The sequence below is a fragment of the Rhinichthys klamathensis genome, unplaced genomic scaffold (assembly GCF_029890125.1).
Source record: "Rhinichthys klamathensis goyatoka isolate OS25496 unplaced genomic scaffold, OSU_Roscu_1.1 h1tg000082l_1, whole genome shotgun sequence".
In the NCBI taxonomy this organism is placed as follows: Eukaryota; Metazoa; Chordata; class Actinopteri; order Cypriniformes; family Leuciscidae; genus Rhinichthys; species Rhinichthys klamathensis.
The window spans coordinates 1,588,082-1,613,304 of record NW_026606624.1 but is presented as its reverse complement, the minus strand read 5'-3'; the positions used below and the strand labels follow the sequence as shown (position 1 = coordinate 1,613,304).

The window sequence follows — 25,223 nt, the reverse complement described above, 5'->3', positions numbered from 1 at the left end:
CTTTGGCATCTTTACTTTCACCTGCTACATACTGGGTGGTTGATCCAGGGTGACGATCAAAGACTGGAGAGCATAAAGTGCTTGCAGCTGCCGCTCTGTGTCTGAGTTAAGGTACTTGTGTAATATAGGCAGGCGTCTCTGGATGATAGCGGTGTCCACTCTAAAGGACGTGCTTTCATCTGGAGAAGAAAGAGATAAAAGCAATTGGCAAAAGGATCATAGAGATGAAGCTGTTTAATAGAAGGCACATGAATTAGTAGTTTGCTCACCTTTAACTGCTGCTTTACATACAGCTGTCATTAAAGCTCTCAAAAATGGAGAGGAACTCATCTGAGATTCGTCTAAATTAGCCTGAAAAGAAAAGTCAAAATTTCTTGAAAATGTGTCATATAATCAGGGCTTGAGTATATTAACACCTGCCAAAAGCTGGTGGATTTTAGCAGTGGCCTCCACACAAATACGACTCCCCTCATTCGCTTGTCTCATTTGTTCCGGATGAATATTGTTGGTGTTACAGGGCTTGAATTTCGGCATGGGATTGCAGATATTGCGTATAATTTGACTCATTCCCACAGATTTTGTGCTCACAGACACCCAAAGTGCGCACACATAAAGCACCCTCTCAGTGCTAAATTGAGTACTTTTTCACTGCTAATTGCGCTTAAACAGTCAAATACACATAAAAGAATGTAAAAATGCTGGACTTGGCGAGTATTCACCTAAACACAGTCGATTGTTTTAAGTGAACAAACATTTGGGAAAGAAAATGCATGTGTAACAGTATAATGGGTCCGTGAGTCAGGTCTTAAAGTGACAGCAGCCTAATATACCTGCTGCAAAATTAGAAGATAATATTAAAAATATCTATATGGCAGTTTTTCCCCATGGTATCGATGTCAAAATTGTGGCCAGTGAGCAAAAAAGTTAATGTCAAGCCCTGCATATACTGTACTTGAAATGTTTTTTTTTGCATATGAGAGGTCTGTGAGTGTGGGATCAGTCTCACCTCGATCCAGTCGAAGATCTGTTCGTCACTGGCCATGTCTTCTAACAGTAGCTGCTCCAGTTGTTTAAACAGCTCCTCAGGACTGAGGCTGGGTTTAGCTGTGTCCGGAGAGACAGGGGAGACGTCTGACACGGTGAACTCTAACTTCTGGAAAAAGAGGAAAAAGAACACGACTGGTTCTAGCATCAAGCTACTCATAATTTGCAATGCTTACAATACAAGCTGCTAATAAAAAGTAGTGAACTACATTAAAGCTATTTAGCTTTTAGTATTTATAAATATATCTTTAATTGCAATACATACACTACCATTCAAAAGGTTGGGGTCGGTAATATTGTTTTAAAATGTTTTTGAAGAAGTCTCCAACTCTGTTTTCTATGTTAACATTTTAAAATGTAATTTATTCTTGTGATGGAAAAGCTGAATTTTCAGCATTCGTTTTTTTCAGGATTATTTGATGAATACTGAATAGAAAGTTCAAAAGAACAGCATTTATTTAAAATATAAATCTTTTGCAGTATTATAAATACTGTCACTTGATCAATTTAATGTGCCCCTGCTGTATAAAAGTATTAATTTATCTCTTTTTTGAATATTAATATGAAATGTTTATATTCTAAATCAGAACAGTATTTGTCTAGCACAAAACAATGAGGATATCGCCACAATTTATATAACTCAGTCGGAAACTAATGATGACTTATTATTTTGTTTAATCATTGTAATTATAATAATATGTTGTATATTGCTACAAAATGAATCTAAAATGCAGCACAGGGCTCAAATGAATTGGTAAATTGAATGAATGAATGAATCGGACTTCCTAATAAAGAAAAAGAGCTAACATTTTTTAGGTGTGGTACCTCAAGTTTGTGGTAACAATTAAGCAACACCACTACTTGTTAAAAAAAAAAAAGTTTGTTACTGGACAAGCTACACTATTTTGAAAACAACAGAACTACTTTCACGAAAAATGTAGTTCGTTTATTTATGAGTATTTGAATTTGTGAAGGTGTTCAGGCTGTATTTGCACCTGTTGTGAGATGAAGGCAGGAAGAAGTTCTCCCTCGGGCAGGAAGTCGGCCCAGTTCAGCCCAGACTCTCTCCACAAGTCTCCAACTTTCCTATGGCTCTTTAGCACAAGTAGATGCATGTAAATACACAAACTCACAGGAGCCAAAACAATACACAAAGTTACTTTACTGCAAATTGTTACTGTCACAGAGGTGTTTGTGTATGAAAGATGATCATTTTTGGCAGCATCATGCAGGAGCCTCTAAACCACAGATGGATCAACTAGATAAAGATGAACTCAATGCTCTAAAACACCATGTCAACAAAAGTTGAGCTTACCATTTGTTTGCATAGTAGGTGCAGTATTTCAGAAAATAAGATGGCAGCTCTTCCCACAGGGAGTAGCGGTTTACTTAACTCACTGTAGAAACAAAACAAATCTCCATTAGACGCTAAACTGAATCCTGACAGCTGTAGCCTGTGTGGAGCTGGAATGACTGCAACTACTGTGCACTGCCAAACTGTTAAAGCCCCAGAAGTCAGAAAACCCAATACAATGAGGCATTTAGGATGTTTTTATTTATTTATATTTAGTATTGAATTCTGTGTTTCAACTTATTGGAAATACCAGTCTCAAATCACAATCCAAATAATAAAAAAGGCCATGCTGACTGTAAGAATGCAAACATTTCTGACTGTGCAAAATGCTTTGGATACAGTCCATCCTTCACTAATATATTCTTGTCTACAAAAGTTGTGGATTGTTTTAAACCAAACTTTTACATAAATTATTCAAAAATATGGTGAAATATGTTCTTGTAGTGTAATAGTGTGACAAGGTAACTGGTATGGATGGATGCTGTATTTTTATTTTATTAAATGGTTAAATAAATATTATTTTAACGAAACACACATAATCATCTGCATTTACCCCCAGGTAAATTATCCTATTCTCACTTATTGTTAATTAATTTATTATTGATTGTAATAAATATTCCAAATCTCTCTTCTTCTGTCTATTTAGTTGACTCTTAAAAGCATTTTACCACAATTTTGAAGCTCAATTTCAAGTTTTAGATGTATAATATAATATAATGTAATATAATATAATGCCAGAAGACATGCTGGGATAGGCTCCAACATTCCCCCCACAAACCTACAGATATACTGTATATAGAGCATATAATATAATTTCTTGTTTTAGATGTAGTCATAATATAATATAATATATTTAAAAGGTCACTTTAGTTTAGGGTCCAATTAACTACGACTTTTAGTTAAATAAACACATAATTACTGCTTATTAATAGTAAGTATGATAGTTAAGTTTAGGTTAAGGGATGTAGAATATGGTCATGCAGAATAAGCCATTGATATGTGTTTAATAAGTACTAATAAACAGCTAATATCCTAGTAATATGCATGCTAATAAGCAACTAGTTAATAGTGAGAATTGGACCCTAAACTAAAGTGTTACCTAATATAATATCTTGAACTTGTACTGGAGCTTTAACAGTACATGCATTCGTTAAATCGTTCTTTGAAAGGAGATTCCACCTCAAAAGAACAAAAAATCTGTTAATTAAGGACAACATATAAATGGGTTTTAGGGGTGGAATGTCCTTTTATCCCAAATTCGACAAAAGCACCAAACACATAAGACCCTTCTCATTCAGTGTTTGATGTGCCCAGTGGGGTCCTGACCTGAACAGCTCTCTCATGCTCATTCCTCCCTCTCTCAACAGAGGACTGAGCATCTCAGCCAGGTAAAGCCAAATGAAGGGAACATCTATGGCCATATCATCAGCCTGCTCCAACATCTCTGAAAACCTGTAGAGAGAAAATCCATAGCGCTTTAATACCATAGTATGAAAGTACATACATGCAAACTGCAGTACATTTGATTTCAGGGTGTGTTCACACTCGTAGTTCAAGGAAGATACATTTAGTCCTGGTTCGCTAGCGTTCACACTGTCATTTGAGACCGAACCTAAAAATCCAAAACAAAACAACGCTTTTATGATGTATATTTTGCAACGGAACTTACCGAAAATCCCAAACAATGCTGTGTGCTGGGCTATATGTGCTTATTGTATGTGTGTACATATGGTGGTTTTTTACCAGCTTAGAACTCACAAACAGCTTATAAAATGTGTCTAGGAGTCAAAACGGTGCCAGAAATTCCTCCATTGCCCACAAACGAAGATCTGCTGCAAGGAAACGGCGGTTCAGACGGCTGTACCGAACCTTAATGGGCAACGTAGGTCTTATGACGGAAAAAAACAGGTATGCTTGAGCATTCTGACCTTTTTAGGGTCACATCTTGTTTTTAATTTGTTTAGATCTCTTTGGTATCAACTAAAATATGAATGCAACACAGACCAAAGTTTGTATGGAATAAGACTGAGACCCCCTGGAAATGTGAGTCTCTCGATCTGCTTGTTTGCTGCGCACTAGGTCTCAGATGGCAGCGTTCACACTTCAACCGCACTAACAGAGCAATCTTACCAGCGTTTGTTTTAATTGAACCAAACCTGCCAAGTGTGAACACGTCCTAAATGAAATGTGTGTATGTGCTCACCCTTTGTAGAGTTCAGAATGGGGTAAAATGCCCTTCTGAATTAGCTGATAGTAGAGCAGTCCCATGTGCTCTCTGGCTTTCTGACTGCGCTCCAGTGTGCACTCCAGACCCATGCGTACAAAAACATATAACAGAGAGGGCTGCTCCATCTCCACTACACACTGCACTGCCTCCTGCATACAAACATGAAAACATTAACACTTCACAGTACTTACAATCAGTCTCATAGCAGATATTCAAGTCACTTTACACACACTGAATCAAACTAAGAAAAGCTGTATGATGGCAGGCACAAACATAGACAGACACTATTACAATGAAATATAGACTTTCCAAATGCATCATTGTAGAAAAAGGGGCATATACTGAAGACTTCCAGCCACTACATATCAGAATTCAGATTTGCCCAATAATGGACTGGGCAACATAATATTAACAATATGAAAAGATTATGCCAAAGTACTTATGACAGCCTTTTAATCTGGGATTTTTCTTTTTAGCTAAACAGTAACACTACCTTGAGGTTACATGAATTTTAATTTATAAATTGAAACTATGTTAATCCTATGAATCCTGTTTATACCAAATACTAATAGTTAGTAATACAGTACCATTAAAAAATGTAGGGTTTTTTTTAAAGTAAAATTTTTAAAAATGTTTTTGAAGTGTCTTATGCTCACCAAGGCTGCATTTTTTTCAAGGCTGTAATATTGTGAAATATTATTACAATTTAAATAATCATTTAATATATTTTACAATGCAATTTATTCCTGTGATGTCAAAGCTGAATTTTCAGCATCATTACTCCAGTCTTCAGTGTCGCATGATAGAAAATCTTACTGACCCCAAACTTTTGACCAATAGAGTATATTTAACCATTGTGTTTCATTGTAAATGTAGAAAGGGTGTTTGGTACTGATTAGGGGTGGGCGATATGGCAAAAATATCATATCACGATTTTTTTCAGGAAAATCACGATTAACGATTATTATTATTTAAAAAAAAAAAAGCCTTATAGGTAACAAAAGAAAAAAGAATGGCAGACATTTAGGCCAAAGTGGCGAAGATAAAAATCTTTATCATTATTTTCTTTGTTATTAAGAATTAGGAACAAAGATACACATTAAGCATACACAACTTAATATAAAAATGAAATAAACAGTGCTTTATTTTTTCAGCTACAGTAGGGGTATTTAACAGTAGCATTGAAGAAAGTAATTAGGCTAAATTAACAAATACGAAAATAAAACACAACATAGACTTCACTGTATAAATTATACATTGCTTATTATTAAAGCTACTACTAAAGTTCTCAGTCAAGAGCAGTGAGTGATTTCCTCTTTGTGTTTTGTTGTTGTATTAACATTAAAGGGATAGTTCTCCCAAACATTTTAATTGTCATCATTTACTCTCTCAAGTTGTTTTAAACCCGAATAAGTTTCTTTCTTCTGTTGAAAATAAAAGTTATTTCGAAGAATGTGGCTAACCAAACAGTTGCTGTACTCCAGTGACTTCCATAGTATATGTTTTCCTACTATGGAAGTCAATGGGGACCAGCAACTGTTTGGTTAGCCACATTCTTCCAAATAACTTTTAGTTTCAACAGAAGAAAGAAATTAATACAGGTTTGGAACAACATTAGAGAGTAAATAATGACAGAATTTTTATTTTTGGGTGAACTATCTCTTTAAGGACAAGAGGCAGCTTGTTTACTAACTGGCTACTGTCGCTTTAAGAGCTGCACGCGGCGCGTCTAATATACACGCATTTGACAAGCCGATTTCCTCTCATTTTTTTTCTGTTTGCTTTCACTTTAGACATAACCAACTTTGTTTATGTAAACCTTGTGTGTATTTGACAATATTAGCGCAATAAGACTCGAAAGATAACTTATAACGTAGTCCAGTAAACAGACGCTGTTAGACAGGCTTTTAGTGCCCGTGTGCTTCGGGTGTATGCACTCAGAAAGCACACGTCAGAACAGCGCATCAGCAGTGAATTACATGTTTAACCAGCAAGGCTTTAAAGCACATGCAAATAATGAACTTCTGTGAACTGCAGTGTCCCGTTCCTCTGCGTTAACATTTGTTGTATGTTGAGACGGAGCTCGGCGCCAGAACTGCAACTGATAAAATGCACGATACTACGATATTTCTTCAAAAGCAGATCGTGGAGACATTTTAATCGTCCACGATCAAAAACCGTGATATCGCACACCCCTAGTACTGATTATAAGTGGTTTAGTATGAAGGCACTGTGACGCTGTACCTTGTAGTCATTAATATGCAGAAACTCATCGATGATGGACTTGGACTTTCGCTCAACCTCCTCTTCGGACAAGACAGGCTTCTCTGAAACACCAGTGACCTGCTGCGTCTCTGATTTCACTGCAATGAAGCAGAAGCTCAGTATTTCAAATATAAATTGCATACATGGGATATGCAGCTTTAATCTATATGCATTCACTAGTGTAAGAATGTGTCCTTCCTCACCTGTCTCTGTGGCTCTGCTGTTCTCTATCTCACATTTCTCCTCTGAGATGCTGGCTTTGCGAGGGGTGTGGTGTGAGTCGGGCCCCTCTCTCCGTGTCTCCTCAGGGGCCACGTTGTCTGTTAGCTCCTTGGCGCTGCTACCTCTGCTAAAGGGCCCCGGTCGCGACGGCCCCAAACTCACCGGCTTGTCACCGCGCTCACGACCGGTGCTGCCTCGACTGACAGAGACATACAGAATTAATAGATGTCAAACTTTTAGAAAATTCAATTGTAAATTTGTATTTGTAGCTCATCTGTTTTCAGATTTTGTTTACCTTCCCAGCGAGCGTCTGGAATCGGATTCGGAGGTTTGGGCTGGAGGTGGGCTGGACTGAGCCGTGGACGACTGCAGCGCTGAATAACGGTTCAGGGTGCTACTGGCAGAGCGTGTCAACTCTGGAAATATGGCCGTACATACATATATGTATACATACACGTAATATATAAATCAGTAATCTAAACTTTACATAATGGGCGGTCAATTCAAGATACATGAATGTTGGTAGGTTTAACAAAGTCTTGAACGGTGTGTCATGTGTGGATGTTTCCTCACCAGAGTCACTGGCTTTGGCACCACCACTGCTGCCCTTTATCCAGTTGATCTGAGCCCGCGGACCCAGCTGAATCTTTTCATCGATTTGAGGCTGTGATGGTTGAGATTCAGGGATCATAGAGGGTACAAGAAAGAGCATTTACTAACTCACAAATGTTAAAATGCCTTATTATTGATTGTTGACATTGGCACATGTGGTGTCAATGTCAACCTATTCGGTGCTGCACTTAACAACTGGGATTATCATCAGCAGGTGGCAGTGTTACTCCAATCAATTTTGTGCTGACATTTCAGATTGTATGCTCTGATTCACATCAAAAAATCTCATGTGTGAAATATGAAATGTGTGTGCGGAGACCCATCTCTTCACCTTCGAGATCTTGGGGATCTTTGTGGGGTCGATGGTCCTGCTGTTTTTAGTTGTGGGCACGGTGTTCCACGTCTCCTCCCTCTGCGACCGCTGTTCTCTCTGATCTGTAACCACAGCCACAGAGCAGCGTTACACAAGTTATGTCACAACACATCACCACTAGCCAATATTAGCCATTGAACATTGTTGACACAGTGACGCCCTCAAACACTGTAGTTGCAGCTGAGGCCCGGAAGAGTTTGGTTCTTGTTGTCGACCTGTTGAGAAGATACCGTTTTCTGCATTTTGAAAACAAATCCACTTTTAATGGACTTCCAAAGGATGAGGACTTGAATTGGTACAGTAAAACCGAAGCCATCGTTACTGTTCATTTCACTTTGTAAACAAGTGCTGAGGAAATTCAGATATGGCAACGGGCATTTCGTTTCTGACGTGCGCTGTATGCGGTAGACCAATCACAACAGACTGGGCCGTCTGACCAATCAGAGCAGAGTAAGCTCTCGGAGAGGAGGGGTTTAGAAAGACTGCATCTTTAATCTAACCCATAGGTCGGCAACCCTAGTGGCTCCCTGGAGCTTTTTCAAAAATGTGAAAATGGAAAAAATATTTTTTGTTTTAATATAATTTCTGTAGGAGGAAAAACATGACAAATATTCTTAAAGTTTTTCAACGTTGTAAAAATGTGTTTAATAAATATTTAATTTCAACATTTCTGTCAACGAAGAATTTACGTCATAGACTGTGACACACGTGTCTGTCAGATCGGCGTGATGCTAGACCGGTGGCTGACAAACAAACAAACAAACCGGCGGGTGTGTCATGGGCCATGGATCCCAAGGGGAAAAAGAGAAAGATAGCTGAGCACTCCCAACGCAATAGAGTGCGGCGCGGGACTAGATTTAATGGTCGAGTGCGAGCGCGGGCGCGTCTGGTAATGCACTCACTCTACTAAAACAAAATAGAAACGATTTACAGGCCAGAATTTCTATTCATAACATGTTTGCAGCGTTGAGCGATATAGCCAATCACAGACATACACTCACCGGCCACTTTATTAGGTACACCTGTCCAACTGCTCGTTAACACTTAATTTCTAAGCAGCCAATCACATGGCGGCAACTCAGTGCATTTAGGCATGTAGACATGGTCAAGACAATCTCCTGCAGTTCAAACCGAGCATCAGTATGGGGAAGAAAGTTGATTTGAGTGACTTTGAACGTGGCATGATTGTTGGTGCCAGAAGGGCTGGTCTGAGTATTTCAGAAACTGCTAATCTACTGGGATTTTCACGCACAACCATCTCTAGGGTTTACAGAGAATGGTCCGAAAAAAAAAGAAAAAACATCCAGTGAGCGGCAGTTCTGTGGGCGGAAATGCCTTGTTGATGCCAGAGGTCAGAGGAGAATGGCCAGACTGGTTCGAGCTGATAGAAGGGCAACAGTGACTGAAATAACCACTCGTTACAACCGAGGTATGCAGCAAAGCATTTGTGAAGCCACAACACGCACAACCTTGAGGCGGATGGGCTACAACAGCAGAAGACTCCACCGGGTACCACTCATCTCCACTACAAATAGGAAAAAGAGGCTACAATTTGCAAGAGCTCACCAAAATTGAACAGTTGAAGACTGGAAAAATGTTGCCTGGTCTGATGAGTCTCGATTTCTGTTGAGACATTCAGATGTTAGAGTCAGAATTTGGCGTAAACAGAATGAGAACATGGAACCATCATGCCTTGTTACCACTGTGCAGGCTGGTGGTGGTGGTGTAATGGTGTGGGGGATGTTTTCCTGGCACACTTTAGGCCCCTTAGTGCCAATTGGGCATCGTTTAAATGCCACGGCCTACCTGAGCATTGTTTCTGACCATGTCCATCTCTTTATGGCCACCATGTACCCATCCTCTGATGGCTACTTCCACCATGTCACAAAGCTCTAATCATTTCAAATTGGTTTCTTGAACATGACAATGAGTTCACTGTACTAAAATGGCCTCCACAGTCACCAGATCTCAACCCAATAGAGCATCTTTGGGATGTGGTGGAACGGGAGATTCGCATCATGGATGTGCAGCCGACAAATCTGCGGCAACTGTGTGATGCCATCATGTCAATATGGACCAAACTCCCTGAGGAATGCTTCCAGCACCTTGTTGAATCTATGCCACGAAGAATTGAGGCAGTTCTGAAGGCAAAAGGGGGTCCAACCCGTTACTAGCATGGGGTACCTAATAAAGTAGCCGGTGAGTGTATGTGTTGATTTCTTGAACGCAATGGCCAATCAGAAGCATTTAAGATAGACTCCCCTCACCGCTCAAAACTGACGTTTTTGTTCAGTGCTGAATTCTGTATGCTGGCAAATCCTTTAATTATAACGAACAAAGTGTGGATATTATGAAAGATTCATTGTGCAGTCAGCTTCATTGATAATAACAGAGATGTGTGAGATTGCGATGAACTGTCAGCTTTTTAGGAATTATTAAGAGAGCGCACTTTGCGCGCATTCAGTCATGGCAAACCATGCACGCAGTAAACTGCTTGCTTTTATGTTAAATTAACAGTGGTTTGGGTTTTAATGCTTTAATAACAAATAATTTATCAGGAGGATGTATGGTGGCGACACGTAGGCTCACTTGAAAGTATTTGGAGGTACAGAAAAAAGTGTATTTGCGGGCGGGAGCGGGACAAAAACATAAATGTTGCGGGCGGGAGAAAGAAAGTTGAGAACGTTAGTTATAACGACCCACGCATTAAAAAATGGTCGGGTTAAAATCGGGCTCATAATTACGTTTAATGTGTCGGGCCGGGCCGGGCTTGATTTTTTGGCCCCGATCTAAGCTCTAATTTGTAGCCTACTTATCATTTTGATACTAATAAAGCTAATATAACACTTACAGCATGTGTTGCCTTCATTATAAGGCTTATATAAAGCTTTTAATTTTTTGCGGCTCCAGACAGATTATTATTATTTTTTTGGGGTCCAATATGGCTCTTTCAACATTTTAGGTTGCCGACCCCTGATCTAACCGTTTCAGACACTGTGAGAAAAGAGGTGGTGCTGCAATGCATGTTACGAGAAAATGAAAATGTTTTATGGCCTTGGATGCATGTAAACCTATCGTAGGAGACCTCCGAAACAAAATTAGGAACCTTTAAATTAGCATAATATGGACACTTTAAAATAATCAGTCAAGTTGCTGTTGCATGAACAAATTCAAAATCACAATCAATCCTGGTTAACCATTAATGTGTTCTCCTCTACAAACAAGCCATTTGCTGTCTGGAAAGCCTGCTGTGCAAACAACATGTTCCCATGAATGTTTTGATCTTTTTTTAGATTTTATCTCAGAGTAAACCTGGAAATTTAAATGAGGTTTTGTCCTCTGGGTGGCGCTGTAGTTGGCCTGGTATGACTGGAGATAAACAATAAAGCTGTAAGTGTGTGCTGTGGATCTCACCTGGTCTCCTCTTGATGTCCTTAGACAGAAGCTGCTGATGAACCTTCCTCTGTTCTTCCTGTTCCTCCAGCTTGGCCTCTTTATGGATCTGCTCTATGGTTTTAGGGCCCTGGTCTGCTCTCCGAGAAACCCAGTTATGCTAAACAATATAAATAAAGAGGGAGATCAGATGTCTATGATTAATTGATCAGTGTCATTTTGGAAAATGGGTACATTCAACTCCAAACTATACAACACTACAAAACATTCAAATTTTTTAAAATTTGGGTACAATAAAGGCTTCAACATTTGACAATGTTCCCTCCTCTTTTTGACTCTTCTCTTTCACACATTTTAATCACTCGAAAGTGAAAATTAAATCTGAGGAATGCAGGGGAGAGACACCAAGCTCAACAATGCTACGGGCAAACAGACGTGAACATTCTCATTGCCAAAATATATGACCTTGCTGATTCCGATACTGTATTTAACCTTTGGCTGTTTCTGGGCCATTGCGTTCAGTGTTGTCCTATGTCCTAGCTAACATTTTGACCGGACTCAATAAAAAAATAAAGAAATAACATTTATAATTGTAAAATTCTCATATAAGGTATAATTTTCCAATTTTTTATTTTGGAAAATATTTTAATAATGACCGAAAATATTATAATTATTATTTTTATCACACATACACCAACGTTCATAAGTTTGGGTTGTTAAGATATTTAAAATGTTTTTGAAAGAAGTCTTTTATGTTCACCAAGGCTGCATTTATTTGATCAAAAATACAGTAGAAACATTAATATTGAGAATTATTATTGCAATGTAAAATAACTGTTTTATATTTGAATATATTTAAAAATGTAATTTATTCCAGTGATCCAAAGCTGATTTTTTTTTAGCATCATCATTTTAGTCTTCAGAGTCACACGAACCTTCAGAAATCATTCTAATATGCTGACAGTTGTGCTGCTTAATATTTCTGTAGATTTTTTTCAGGATTCTTAGATGAACAAAAGAACAGCATTTTTTAAATAGAAATCGATTTGTAACATTATAACTACTATAACCTTTGATCAATTTAATGCGTCCTTGCTGAATAAAAGTATTCATTTCTTAAAAAAGACAAAACAATCATACTGACCAGAAACTAGTGTATATAAATATACACTCACCTAAAGGTTTATTAGGAACACCATACTTATACTGTGTTTGACCCCCTTTCGCCTTCAGAACTGCCTTAATTCTACGTGGCATTGATTGAACAAGGTGCTGAAAGCATTCTTTAGAAATGTTGGCCCATATTGATAGGATAGCATCTTGCAGTTGATGGAGATTTGTGGGATGCACATCCAGGGCACGAAGCTCCCGTTCCACCACATCCCAAAGATGCTCTATTGGGTTGAGATTTGGTGACTGTGGGGGCCATTTTAGTACAGTGAACTCATTGTCATGTTCAAGAAACCAATTTGAAATGATTCGAGCTTTGTGACATGGTGCATTATCCTGCTGGAAGTAGCCATCAGAGGATGGGTACATGGTGGCCATAAAGGGATGGACATGGTCAGAAACAATGCTCAGGTAGGCCGTGGCATTTAGACGATGCCCAATTGGCACTAAGGGGCCTAAAGTGTGCCAAGAAAACATCTCCCACACCATTACACCACCACCAGCCTGCACAGTGGTAACAAGGCATAATGGATCCATGTTCTCATTCTGTTTACGCCAAATTCTGACTCTACCATCTGAATGTCTCAACAGAAATCGAGACTCATCAGACCAGGCAACACTTTTCCAGTCTTCAACTGTCCAATTTTGGTGAGCTCTTGCAAATTGTAGCCTCTTTTTCCTATTTGTAGTGGAGATGAGTGGGACCCGGTGGGGTCTTCTGCTGTTGTAGCCCATCCGCCTCAAGGTTGTGTGTGTTGTGGCTTCACAAATGCTTTGCTGCATACCTCAGTCGTAACGAGTGGTTATTTCAGTCAAAGTTGCTCTTCTATCAGCTTGAATCAGTCGGCCCATTCTCCTCTGACCTCTAGCATCAACAAGGCATTTTCGCCTACAGGACTGCTGCATACTGGATGTTTTTCCCTTTTCACACCATTCTTTGTAAACCCTAGAAATGGTTGTGCGTGAAAATCCCAGTAACTGAGCAGATTGTGAAATACTCAGACCGGCCCGTCTGGCACCAACAACCATGCCACGCTCAAAATTGCTTAAATCACCTTTCTTTCCCATTCTGACATTCAGTTTGGAGTTCAGGAGATCTTGACCAGGACCACAACCCTAAATGCATTGAAGCAACTGCCATGTGATTGGTTGATTAGATAATTGCATTAATGAGAAATTGAACAGGTGTTCCTAATAATCCTTTAGGTGAGTGTGTATATATATATATATATATTTTTTTAATCAAATGTTATGTATTCTTTGAAAGGACAATTTGCAATGATAAATGGAACGTATACAGTTATTATGATTACAAAAAGGAGACCCCAAGAAAGCCATAAATTCAAAGCGCTTATGAAAGGGCCTCATAATAGCTTAAAAATTAAATAAAAAAATTACGAGAGCAGACACTAAAACAAATGTTCTTGCTTCTTTCTGTATGTTCTTGCTTTTTTCTGTTACTTGTATAAAAACCAGGCTTTTATAAACGTCTGGCAATGGCTATCAGTACACACAAACAAACACAAATCACAATCCCCCCTGGCACTCACCAGTCTCAGATCTATTACATCCTGTACCATGAACCGTATCCGTGACGATGTCTTGCGCTCTTTGACAATTTTCTCCATCTGGTTGAAGTATTGGTCCATACGGGGCTATTCAAGGACACAGAGAAGAGGGTGATGAAGAACACATCAGTTCAATATCAAAGACTGAGTTCATGAGCCCTTGTCAATCACAACTTGCTTCTCTGAAAAAATATTGATAATAAAATAAGACAGATCTTTTTTACTGTGCCAATGATGTTTGATCATACAGCACAGATCTTCTTGTCTGTACCCATCCATTATTTAGGACATATAGGGATCTAAAAATAATGTTTTGAGACAAAGAACTGCACTAAGCTCCTAAATCAACAAGGTCTATAAACGCAGAAGTTATTTCTCAACCTGAATCCCTGCTAGCTGAAAAACGCCTGAAGTTCCTGCTGCAAGGTCAGTGAGAAAGGAAGGATGGATACAGAAAATATTTTCATTTACCCTCTTGCCTAATACTTAGCTCTAGGGTTTATGGCCGTCTGTTGGGCCCAGCTGGAACACATTTAGACTGCATGTGTGTACAACGTTCAGAACACATTCACTCCCATGCCTGATTATTCCTCATGCTTTTGCTTTGCACTGCAGCATATTTAAATGACTTTTTTTCCCCCCAGCTTAGTCCTCTTGTAGAGCTAACGACATTTTAATTAAGTATTTCAAAAGACAAAAGTATTTCAACATCTTCACAATCAGATAAAAATCTCAAAATTACACAATCGTGCCATAATGTTAAAAAATGTGAATTATTTTTTTTCCAGGCAAACCTTTGGGCCATACTCTGAACACCACTGTAAAAAAGATGGACACAGACACAGATCTGGTCATCTTAGTAGTAAGTAGCCTAAGGCTATGTTCGGAATACTATCATAATATCCTACATGTACTTGTACTACTGCAGTTATGTACTATGTATATTGTTCATGGTATGCAATTTTTTTTTTTTTTTTATGAAATGTACAGTATACAACAGAGCACTCTGTAAATAATTAAATTTCACACAATGCAACACCTTACAGCTTGAGCTCTAGTTGCCTGCTGAGTGCTGCCTTTCAAGGGTATTGGACTGATTTATTAGTAGCCTACTTTAACAAACAAAGAAACAGCAGGGGCATGTTGTAGGAATGGCAAGTGAACAACAGCAATTATGTGGTTAGTTAAGAATTCATCGAAAAATTCTGCTTTTGAATGTCCTCTCGTTCTAAATAAAGCTCCAATCATTGTACACTGTAGCCTCAGACAGGACGCCCACAGGCAGCTCACGAAGCGTCTGATGCATTTTGCACAAAAAATGTCAAAAGCTTTCTGAAAATGGCAAACCCCAGTCTGATTGGCTGGATTTATGCAATGTCCAATGGAAAAAAAAGTCATTCGGGAAACAAAATTGTTTACATGTTCCCACACTCTGCGCTTTGAAGGTGAAACCAATTACAGGGTTTGCCAATATTTTCAAGGTTCTGGCATTGATTGAATCTTTGGATATTCAAGAATTTTCTTTGAGGAACTTAGAAGAACATCTGAACATGATTTCAGATTTAGCTGCCCCTAAACATCTTGTAATTTTGGACCCTTTACTTGCTTATTAGGTTTGAAATTAACCTTTTGCAAATATCTACAAGCCATACTATGAATATTTTGTTCTTGACGTTATGTAGATGGTCAATCTCCAGCTTGCAGTAAAAACTGCACCAGTAAAAAAATGGTAAGATACATATTGAATATGTTAGTGGTAGTGATATGAGCAGTATTTCACATACAATATCATGATATATCAAAAACAACAGCTTGTGCAACATGTGTGCAGCATCTTTGGATCGTGATTAAAATGTAGTGGTTGCCTCTAATTTCAAATGGCTACAGATTTTTTAATTGTAATAGAGTTTAAATATCTTTAGTTGTAATATGCCTGTAATAGAGCAAATAAACAATCAAATTTGCTTTAAAAAAAACTGCAACTGGTATCGGAATCAGCACGTTCGCTTGTAAAAAATCGGCAATCATAATCGCCAATGAAAAACCATGATCGGTGCATCCCTAACAAATATATTCTTATGTATTTTTTAGGCACAAAACTCTTCTTTCATAAACATTCAAATATCTAAGCAACCCCAAACTTTTGAACAATAGCGTGTGTTTAGGTACCGTTTTGTGTAAGAGGGCAGTTCTTGACCAGTTTGCAAAGTGGAGCATGCTTTTGCTTTTAGCGAGATGTTTTACAGTGGTTCTAGTCTCCATCAAGGTCATATTAGATTACTTAAATAAAAAGAAAAATATTTGACCTTAGATGCACCATGAGCCTTTTCAATTTCCCTTTTCAAGGAATTTTCACCAATGATCTAGCGAAATTCGAATCAATACGGCTCCAGAATGAATAATAACAAAATGTTGTCGAGTTACCTTGGCTTTCTCAAAGTCAAGGTCTTTGCCGATGGTGCTGAGGAGCCTGCAGAGGCACTCCAAGCTCTCGTCGTCATGGTTTTTTAGTAGTTTTACCACACAGTCATGCATGATGGGCTCTGTCAGCATCTTGAGCTTGAACAGCTCACCGATGAATTTGATATTTCCTGTGGAGCGACGCCGGGCCTTGTCCTTCGCCTCCTCAAGCTCCTCTTGCATTCTTTCCCTTTCTGAGGGCTATGAGAGAAAGAGTTTCATTTAAATCGCATCATGCTTTTAATGATGTCTTTGAAAGAATAGTGCACCCAAAAAAGAATTATGCCATCATTTACTCCCCCTCATGTTGTTCCAAACATGTATGACTTTCTTTCTTCGAAAAAATGTTGAAGAATGTACTAGCAGCATCGTTATCGTTAACTAAAACTAAAATTAAAACAAAAAAATGATTGTTTTCTGTAGCTAAAAATCTTAATCAATAGGCTACTATAATAGTATATAATTATAATAAAGGATAAAATAAATATAAACCAATAAAATAGGTATTAGCCACTATTTACCATAAAATTATTTAAATAATGACCGATTTTGAACTTTTGGATGAACTTTCTATTAAATTATTCACATTAAATACATTTGGCCTGGTGAATATAGGACATAAATAGGCATTACAGACAAAAAGTCAAATAAGCAAGTCTAAATTAAATCTCGATAATAATTATTGAATAATTACTGATGTGGCAGAGTCCAGCTCCTTTTGTTTTCTCTCAAGTACGACGTCGTCCACTTTGTCCCTCTCAAATTCCTTCTGACAGCGGTTCAATAGCAGCTTCCGGAAGTTTACTGTTGTATTAGGTTTGTCTGCTGTGGGCACTTTTAGCTACAATTGGATCGGATATGTCCATGACATATTGAATAAAAGAATAATGTGAGGTAAAATAATGGACAGTCAGAAGAAAATAGACATGGAAATTTTGCAATGTGCACAATTAACACCAAAGTGCATAGAACATACCGTGGCCAGGCAGCGACACATGTTGGCGTAGGCCACAGAGAAGCTAGGCTCATCGATGGCCTTCTCAAACACAAGGTCAATGACTCCTTTAAGCCTTTCTTCTGTGTTGATTGTGAGATCCGTTACCTGCTTCATCAGCTGATTGAACATCTGGGGTGTGAGCTTGTTCAAAATGCTACGAACTTTCCGGAACAAATCCTGAAGTGCCAGAAAACAGATTGCCGACACAGCGGTTAACAGCGTTCAAAACAACCTTTAGAACAAAATAAACACGCTTTCTAAAGAGACAAAACAGGACTCAAAGGATGTGAGAGCGTCAAACAAATCCCAGTGCCTGACAAGAACAAAAGCATCCACGTGACAACCTCATCATCTAGTTGAAACTCGAGAGTGCTTCTTTTACTGTGGATGTTTTACACTCATTGATAAACGCAATAAAAGATCAGGAATTCACACCTGGGTTTTCAGGGCATCTGGGTCTTCTGGGACACTCTCTCTCTTCATCCCAGGTTTCCAGGCGTTCTCTGACTTCTTGAGCTGAACGTCATCGATCACGGAAACGTTTACAATGATCTTGCGTGGAGGGGGTCGTCGCACATGCATAAGCTTCGGATAAAGTGTTGTACAGTGTCAGTTTAAAATGTAGAAAATAGCTGGGTGAATCTTATTTATAAATCAAAAGAAAATATATAATATTTTGCAAAATTAAGCACATTTTAATATATTATGTAATTTAAGTCCAAGTCATTTTTTGAGTTTGTATCTCACTCTCAAATGGTGATTTTTATTAGATTTTATTTCTTTATTGTAATACTTTGTTGATTTTTTTAAAGTAAAGAAATATTAGAAAAAAATTAAATCAACATAAAAGGCATTCATATATATTTGATATATGATAATATTTGATATATTATTTATCATTTAAATAATATATCATTATTTATTTCACATTGTAGTAACAGGTTTTTTTCCCCCACTAATGCAGTAATGAGAATTTGGAATGTGGTTAATTGTTATGAAAATAACATCATAATGGCCCTAAAAATAGGTTTCATTTACTTTATGGAAAATGCAATTCATGAATTCTTTCTTTTGATTTTGGGGTGACACATGACCCAGATATGATCCTTCAGAGGTTTCTTGATATGAATAGATTAATCAACAAAGTTGCTACGTGTTCTCCAAAATTGCTCAATCACACCTGAAGGGGTTAATAGATTAGGATATTTTGTGTGAGAAAACTATTTTTAGAATTTTGGTCTTGTAATAAAGCATACGAGTTATTATAACTCACTGGGGCTCCACGGCCTCCTGGCATCTGCCTGCTGAAGTCAGCAAAAGCGGGAGTAAAATCCTGGGGAGCGCCTCTGGAAATCAACCTGGGGTCCACAGACCTCAGCGGCAGCTTGTTTTGGTTAATCTGAAACAGAAGAGATGATTTCCATGACTTATCCAGCAGGGGGCGCAGTGAGAAACAGAGCTGTGACATGAATGAAACCCCAGATGTCTCTCCCCTCCTGCTTATGCTGATCTTGGACTAGCTGTACCTATCTGTATCTTTATCACGATCAGTATGTGAGAAACTGGTTTGAGATCAGTCTTTCCTTGCCCTACAGCACTGATGGGCAAACAATATTTGCCATGGAGACTAGCTCCATTTGTTATTTATATATCAACAACATGTTCAACGATTTATGCTCCAGTCATCTTGTGATGGAGGGAACAGGAACAGCCAGAAACAGATGTGAGCGAGTACACATGCAGAGTAACATCTAGGAACTGAAATGAGAAACTGAAAGTACAGAGCATATGTTTAGAACAACAGAATCAAGTGTTGTCGGAAACAGTAACTGAGAAAGTATAAACAAATGACAATGACAAGCTCGCTATTAACTCTCTCATATCAACCGATTAGACAAAGGTTTAAGACTATGCATCAAACAGGGGCAGGGCATTTACTTTCTACCGTCTTTAGGCTAAATGATGCCTACTGCCAAGTATGACATAACAGTAATGCAATTTTAATGGAAACAGGACGTCTAGGGAGTTTCATGGCTGAAGAGTGCAGCTCAGCTGAAGTTTAGAAGTCAGGGGAACATACTTGTACTGTACTCTTCACGTTTTAAGCACCAAAAGAGGAAAACGTTATGTCCGTATTTGCGAGTTTTTTTTAGGAAGTAGAATGTGCTTTTGACACTTAAAATTATTAGGATCACCCCCTGTTAAACTGAGTAGTCAGGTTGTGAGGTTTCACATTGTAAAACCTGGGTTAGGACTCTTATCTGCATAATTATGTGGTTAAAGCTGCAGTCCGTAACTTTTTTTGTTTAAAATTTACAAAATGTATATACCGGTAAGTAGCGAGTATATCATGAATCCGTTATCCAAACCGTGGTTTTGTCTTATCCTGAATCACTACGGTGCACCTATAATAAGTGTTTATATTCTGACAATTTTAGACTGGTTCGGGTTGTACCACTGCGGAGGAGCCCAGTACCTGATTGACTCGTCATAGTCGTAAACAGAGAGAAGTAGCTCCGCCTAAAATGTTCTATGCTCACCAATGCTACATTAATTTGATCAGAAATAAAGTAAAAACAGTAATGTTGTGAAATAAAAGTAATTACGGTTTAGAAATAACTGTTTTCTAGTTTTAATATATTTAAAAATGTAATTTATTCCTGTGATGGTAAAGTTGAATTTTCAATGTTCAGTGTTGAAAACAGTTGTGCTGTTTGATATTTTTGTGGAAACTGGTCATTTTTTTCAGGATTCTTTGATAAGTAGAAAGTTCATACAAGTTCATACATTTATTTGAATGCTGGGTTAAAAACTGCTATCAAAATAACAAGTTGCTCAACCCAGGTTTAAAGGTAGTCTTAACCAAGGGTTAAAGATGTGTGCAAAGCCTTGACTGTGCTGATTAGCTCCCAACATTATATAAGACGTTTTTTTTTCCGTTTTTTTTATCAAATGCATATTATGCAAATGTTTTTGTCTACAAATCAAAGAAGCAGTAAGACATTAGAATTCCAAAAGGAAAACATGGCCTCCAACACTTTTGACAATGTACATAAGACAACAATAACAAAAAAAAACACCTTGTCTAGCACCACATCACTGATTTGAGGCAGTCCCTCTGGCTTCTGCACGCAGGCCGGCATGAACTGAAAGCCCAACAGGAAGTCCCGGTCATACTGTCTCTTTCCATTAGATTGCGCAAGACCTGGTGAGGAAAAAGCACAGATAAAAATATAGGTCAACTATGTTAACAAGACTAATTTATTGCAGAATGTATTCAGAATAGTAAATTGGAAGCGTAAACAAAAATTCTACAAAATTATAAGGTGCTTTCTGGTGACACAAAAAAAAAAAAAAAAAAACTTTAAAAAGGACTCTATGAAATCAAACCTTGCCTAGCAATAGGAAGGCTGTGCTGTAAACCAAAGACTACTGGCTATTTAATAAACAGTCCTTCGATATGTCAATCATGTGACCTCCAAAGAATGAAAGGTAGATAACTGTTAAAGTCCCCCTGTAGTCAATAATTTTATCCCTTAAAGTCATCTTTGATCACCAAAATTACATATTTAAATGTTTTTTCCTTGAAAAAATGTCTTCATGCTTAAAAATTGATTGATTGTAACTCTACACCCTTGCCTCATTTAGTATACGCGGTTCTATGAATATGCAAATTAGCCCCGCCTCCACTCACTCGCACCAGCTCAGAGATCCACTCGTTGACGATCACACGTTGACGTGATTGGTTACAAGGTAGTTTGTGACGTCAGAAACACCAGCGATTTCAAACCGCATTTTTGAGACTGTCTTTGGTTCACTACAGTTTTAAGGAGAAAATACTCAGCAATGGTGTTGACTTATTCATTTGTACATGGTTTGTCTTAAAGCATATTAAAAACACCACATAGACATATTAGACAACATTAAAAGCTTGATTTTCACCACAGGGGGACTTTAGGTATTTACACTAAAAATAAGACCAAATAATAAGGCATGTCCTGTGTAAAGTCTTACCTTCCTGCATGAGTGGAGTGGGGGAACACATGGACCCCCTGCTGTCCCCGAGCGTAACGCCACTGTCAGTGCTCTCGGTCTCCACCCCGTTCCTGAAAGGCTCTGTTTCAGTCTCACCGTTCTCTTCTGAGAGCTTCTCCTGGTGCTCAGGCACTGTAAAGGGGCTGCTGTAGGTCCCTAAGGTTAGCTGTGAGACCATCTCATCTTCAGCAGAGCTCTCCTTTGAGGTCTCCTCCTGATGTGGAGCGAAGAAAAGCAGCATTACACAAGGGCCTGGAGGTGTTATGTGAGATGAATGACTGCATAATGGTTTGGGTTATGATAATAATGTTATTAGTCTGTCTTACGCTGTGTGCGGGGGTTTTGTCAATTTTCCAATATCCCTTTTCTAAGGACAGGTTATTACAACTAACAACAAAACGTATACTGAAATGAAAACTAAATAAACACAAATAGAAAACCTTGAAAGAATTCTAAAAACAATACTAGCAATGATGAAAAACCACTAAAAAATAAAGTAATTCAATTTCGTCCTCGGTGGTTTTCACTCTATCATTGTTAGGTTTTTTTTTTTAAGGATATTTTTCAGAGTTTTCTAGTTTCCGTTTATTTTGTTTGTATTTCAGATTTAGTTTTAGTATTTTAGGGCTGCCAAAGTTAAAGCACTTACTGGTACCGTTTAAAAATATAACATTTCTCAATACAATCTGGTGGCATTTTCATGTTTAATACAGATGGACTGTAGAGGTTTAATTCATTGAGGATTTTTGGGTTATTTTCATTACTAATTAAAATAAAATGAAATCCAATACTAATTTAAAAAGTAACATTTTTGGAGTCATGAAATTCCAACACAAAACAAAACAATCCACAAATTAATTTTAGTTTAGTTTTTCCCTGATCCTGTATATTATTTTTATTTCAGTAATGAAATTTCATTTTGCTTATGTTAGGACAATAAAGGCCATTCACACCAAGAATGATAACTATAAATGTAACTAACTATACTAGCAAGCGTGCGCTGCAGTTATGTCATCTGACACTTTAAATGATCAAGCTCTTAAAGCAGGATGGATTCTGATTAGCTGTCAATGTTTTTAGGCTCATCAACTGGAAAAATCTTTCTTAAACGGATGCCAACATTACAGTTTCTCTGTGCAGTTATCGTTGTGGTGTGGACAGAACGATTTTTAGAATTGTATAAGTATAAAAAAATAGCAGTATTCATTGCTATAGTTATCGTCCTTGGTGTAAACAGGCCTTAACACTGATGTCAAGCCTCCATGCACACTCTCTCTCACCTCATTCTCCTTTGGCAGCGTTTCCACCATCAGAATTTCTTCATTTGGTTTCTTCCAAGACTTTGGTACAGCAGAAACAGCTTGGGCTATCACAAAAAAAGACAAAAAATTGGCAATTTATCATTGAACTTTTTATTTTGTCTGAGCCAAGTCAGCACACATACCTGATGGTATGAACTTTTTAGAATTATTCTGAGTTTGTGATTCTGAAGCGTCCTGAGCCTTCGGTTGGACATCGTCAGAGGTCTTGTTTTGCTCTGGTGCCTCGAGGACAACTGACTGCACTAGTGGTGCCAAACCAGGTGGTGGTGCAAGGACAGAAGTTGTGCTAGAGGTGCTTGAAGCGGCCTGTACGGTTGGGGTTATGGGTACATGTGCAGCTAGAGAAGGGAGGTGCTTTGCCTGGAGCTCCTCCAAGGCCACTGGAACTTCCTGACCAGACTTCTCCGTGGATGACGTACCCTGGGTTGGCAACTGAACCTCATCGGACAATGATATCTTTAGGCCTTCCTGGACCTCAGGCTCTTCATAGCTTGATAAGGGAGTTTGAGACTCCGCAAGGCCATTTACCACTTTGAGAGACGGTGAGGGCGAAGCAGACAGTCTGGGAGAAGTTACAGGAAGAGATTCCTCGCCGCAGATGACCTTAAGCGTCTGAGCCTTAGTGGTTGTAGTAGAAATAAATTCTGGTTCGCCTGCAGCAGTGGGTTTAATGCAGCCACTTGAAGGATGGGAGGAAACACCGGAAGCCACCTCTGGAGAAGAAGAGGCTAATAATGGAAGACTTGGGGATTCTCTTTTCTCTAAAGAAGACTCTGAAGGCTTAGGCCCAGGAGATACAGACTTTATGGGACCAGACTCCATTTTTGGCCTGTCATCTATAAGGTCAAGAGCAAAAACAGGGTCAAAATATAAAATAAAAAAAATTCCTTTAAGTGACAAATCATATCACAAAGGGAGGTTGTATGTAGAGTTATACCTAAGCTGGGTTTGCCATCCATGTATGCAGGACTCTCTGAGAGTCTCTGAGGTGGGTTGACATATGTCACTTGTTCTGGGGTCTGACAGTTGCTTGGCTGCTTTGGGGTGAAAAAGAGAGAAAGAACAAAACAGACACATCAGTCAACCATGGCACAGTCCTGCAGAGCTAGACCTTGTACATTCGGCATAACTTCTAGTCCAACGTCTAACTTATTCTGGCCCAGAATCACACGGTTAAACATACAAAGTGCCCAAAAGCACTTTATTTACATGTGAGGGCTGAGTAGACGAAATAATGATAATTTATTTGCATAGTATAACCATGACAATACCATGTTTCTTTTGATAGCATCCTAGTAATATCAGGCTCTTCTTGGGCATGTACCATGGTAAAGCCATGATCTTTAGATATCATGGTACCATGGTGTTTTGGACAAATGGTAGTATGGTAATACCATATTTTTGGACAAGTTAATCTCATGTTTTTTGAACAGGTAGCATGGTAATACCAATCTTTTTGAGCATGGTAATCTCATGTTTATGTAGACCGGTACCATGGCAATACCATGTTTTTGGACATAATAATCTCTTGTTTTTTTCTGGACAGGTACCATAGTAATACCATGTTTTTTTTTTTTTTTGTAAGGTAATTTAATTTTGGGGGGGGGGGGGGGGGGTGGGTGTACAGGTACCATGGTAATACCATGTTTTTGAAAAGGGCAATCACATGTCTTTTTAGACGGGTACCATGGATTACAATGTTTTTTTAGGTGTAAACCATGGTAGTACTATTGCATTCGTTGAAATACCTAGGCTAGCCATGTACATACCATGGTATATATGGTATTCATTTTGTGCCATGGTATATGTCAAATCTATTAGCATCTGATGTGAACCGCCACAGTACTTTTTTGTGAGAGTCATAGTGCTGCTGGTTATGATCGAGAGGAAGTGGAATGTTGCAGCCATTGATATTTACACTACCAAAACATTTAGCTGCTTATTGACATGCTTTATCGATTCATTTTTTATATATATACACACTCACCTAAAGGTTTATTAGGAACACCATACTTATACTGTGTTTGACTCCCCTTTCGCCTTCAGAACTGGCATAATTCTACGTGGCATTGATTCAACAAGGTGCTGAAAGCATTCTTTAGAAATGTTGGCCCATATTGATAGGACAGCATCTTGCAGTTGATGGAGATTTGTGGGATGCACATCCAGGGCACGAAGCTC

General features: G+C 38.4%; 1 protein-coding gene across 1 annotated transcript in view; it reads right to left on the bottom strand.

The window, feature by feature from the left end:
- eif4g3a (eukaryotic translation initiation factor 4 gamma, 3a) overlaps window positions 1-25,223 on the bottom strand; it is a 73,676-nt gene that overhangs the window by 1,027 nt on the left and 47,426 nt on the right. The window contains exons 10-33 of the mRNA XM_056251393.1: window positions 23,980-24,079; window positions 23,165-23,878; window positions 23,001-23,086; window positions 21,700-21,934; window positions 20,766-20,890; window positions 18,959-19,084; window positions 18,121-18,270; window positions 17,665-17,862; window positions 17,383-17,529; window positions 16,653-16,889; window positions 14,211-14,315; window positions 11,512-11,650; window positions 8,056-8,159; window positions 7,686-7,776; window positions 7,408-7,528; window positions 7,094-7,311; window positions 6,870-6,988; window positions 4,602-4,774; window positions 3,725-3,850; window positions 2,360-2,441; window positions 2,040-2,138; window positions 1,007-1,153; window positions 270-351; window positions 33-179 (exon numbers count right to left, since the gene is read on the bottom strand). Coding sequence (XP_056107368.1) covers window positions 33-179; window positions 270-351; window positions 1,007-1,153; window positions 2,040-2,138; window positions 2,360-2,441; window positions 3,725-3,850; window positions 4,602-4,774; window positions 6,870-6,988; window positions 7,094-7,311; window positions 7,408-7,528; window positions 7,686-7,776; window positions 8,056-8,159; window positions 11,512-11,650; window positions 14,211-14,315; window positions 16,653-16,889; window positions 17,383-17,529; window positions 17,665-17,862; window positions 18,121-18,270; window positions 18,959-19,084; window positions 20,766-20,890; window positions 21,700-21,934; window positions 23,001-23,086; window positions 23,165-23,878; window positions 23,980-24,079 — 3,871 coding nt within the window. The remainder of the gene's footprint in view (window positions 1-32; window positions 180-269; window positions 352-1,006; window positions 1,154-2,039; window positions 2,139-2,359; window positions 2,442-3,724; window positions 3,851-4,601; window positions 4,775-6,869; window positions 6,989-7,093; window positions 7,312-7,407; window positions 7,529-7,685; window positions 7,777-8,055; window positions 8,160-11,511; window positions 11,651-14,210; window positions 14,316-16,652; window positions 16,890-17,382; window positions 17,530-17,664; window positions 17,863-18,120; window positions 18,271-18,958; window positions 19,085-20,765; window positions 20,891-21,699; window positions 21,935-23,000; window positions 23,087-23,164; window positions 23,879-23,979; window positions 24,080-25,223) is intronic.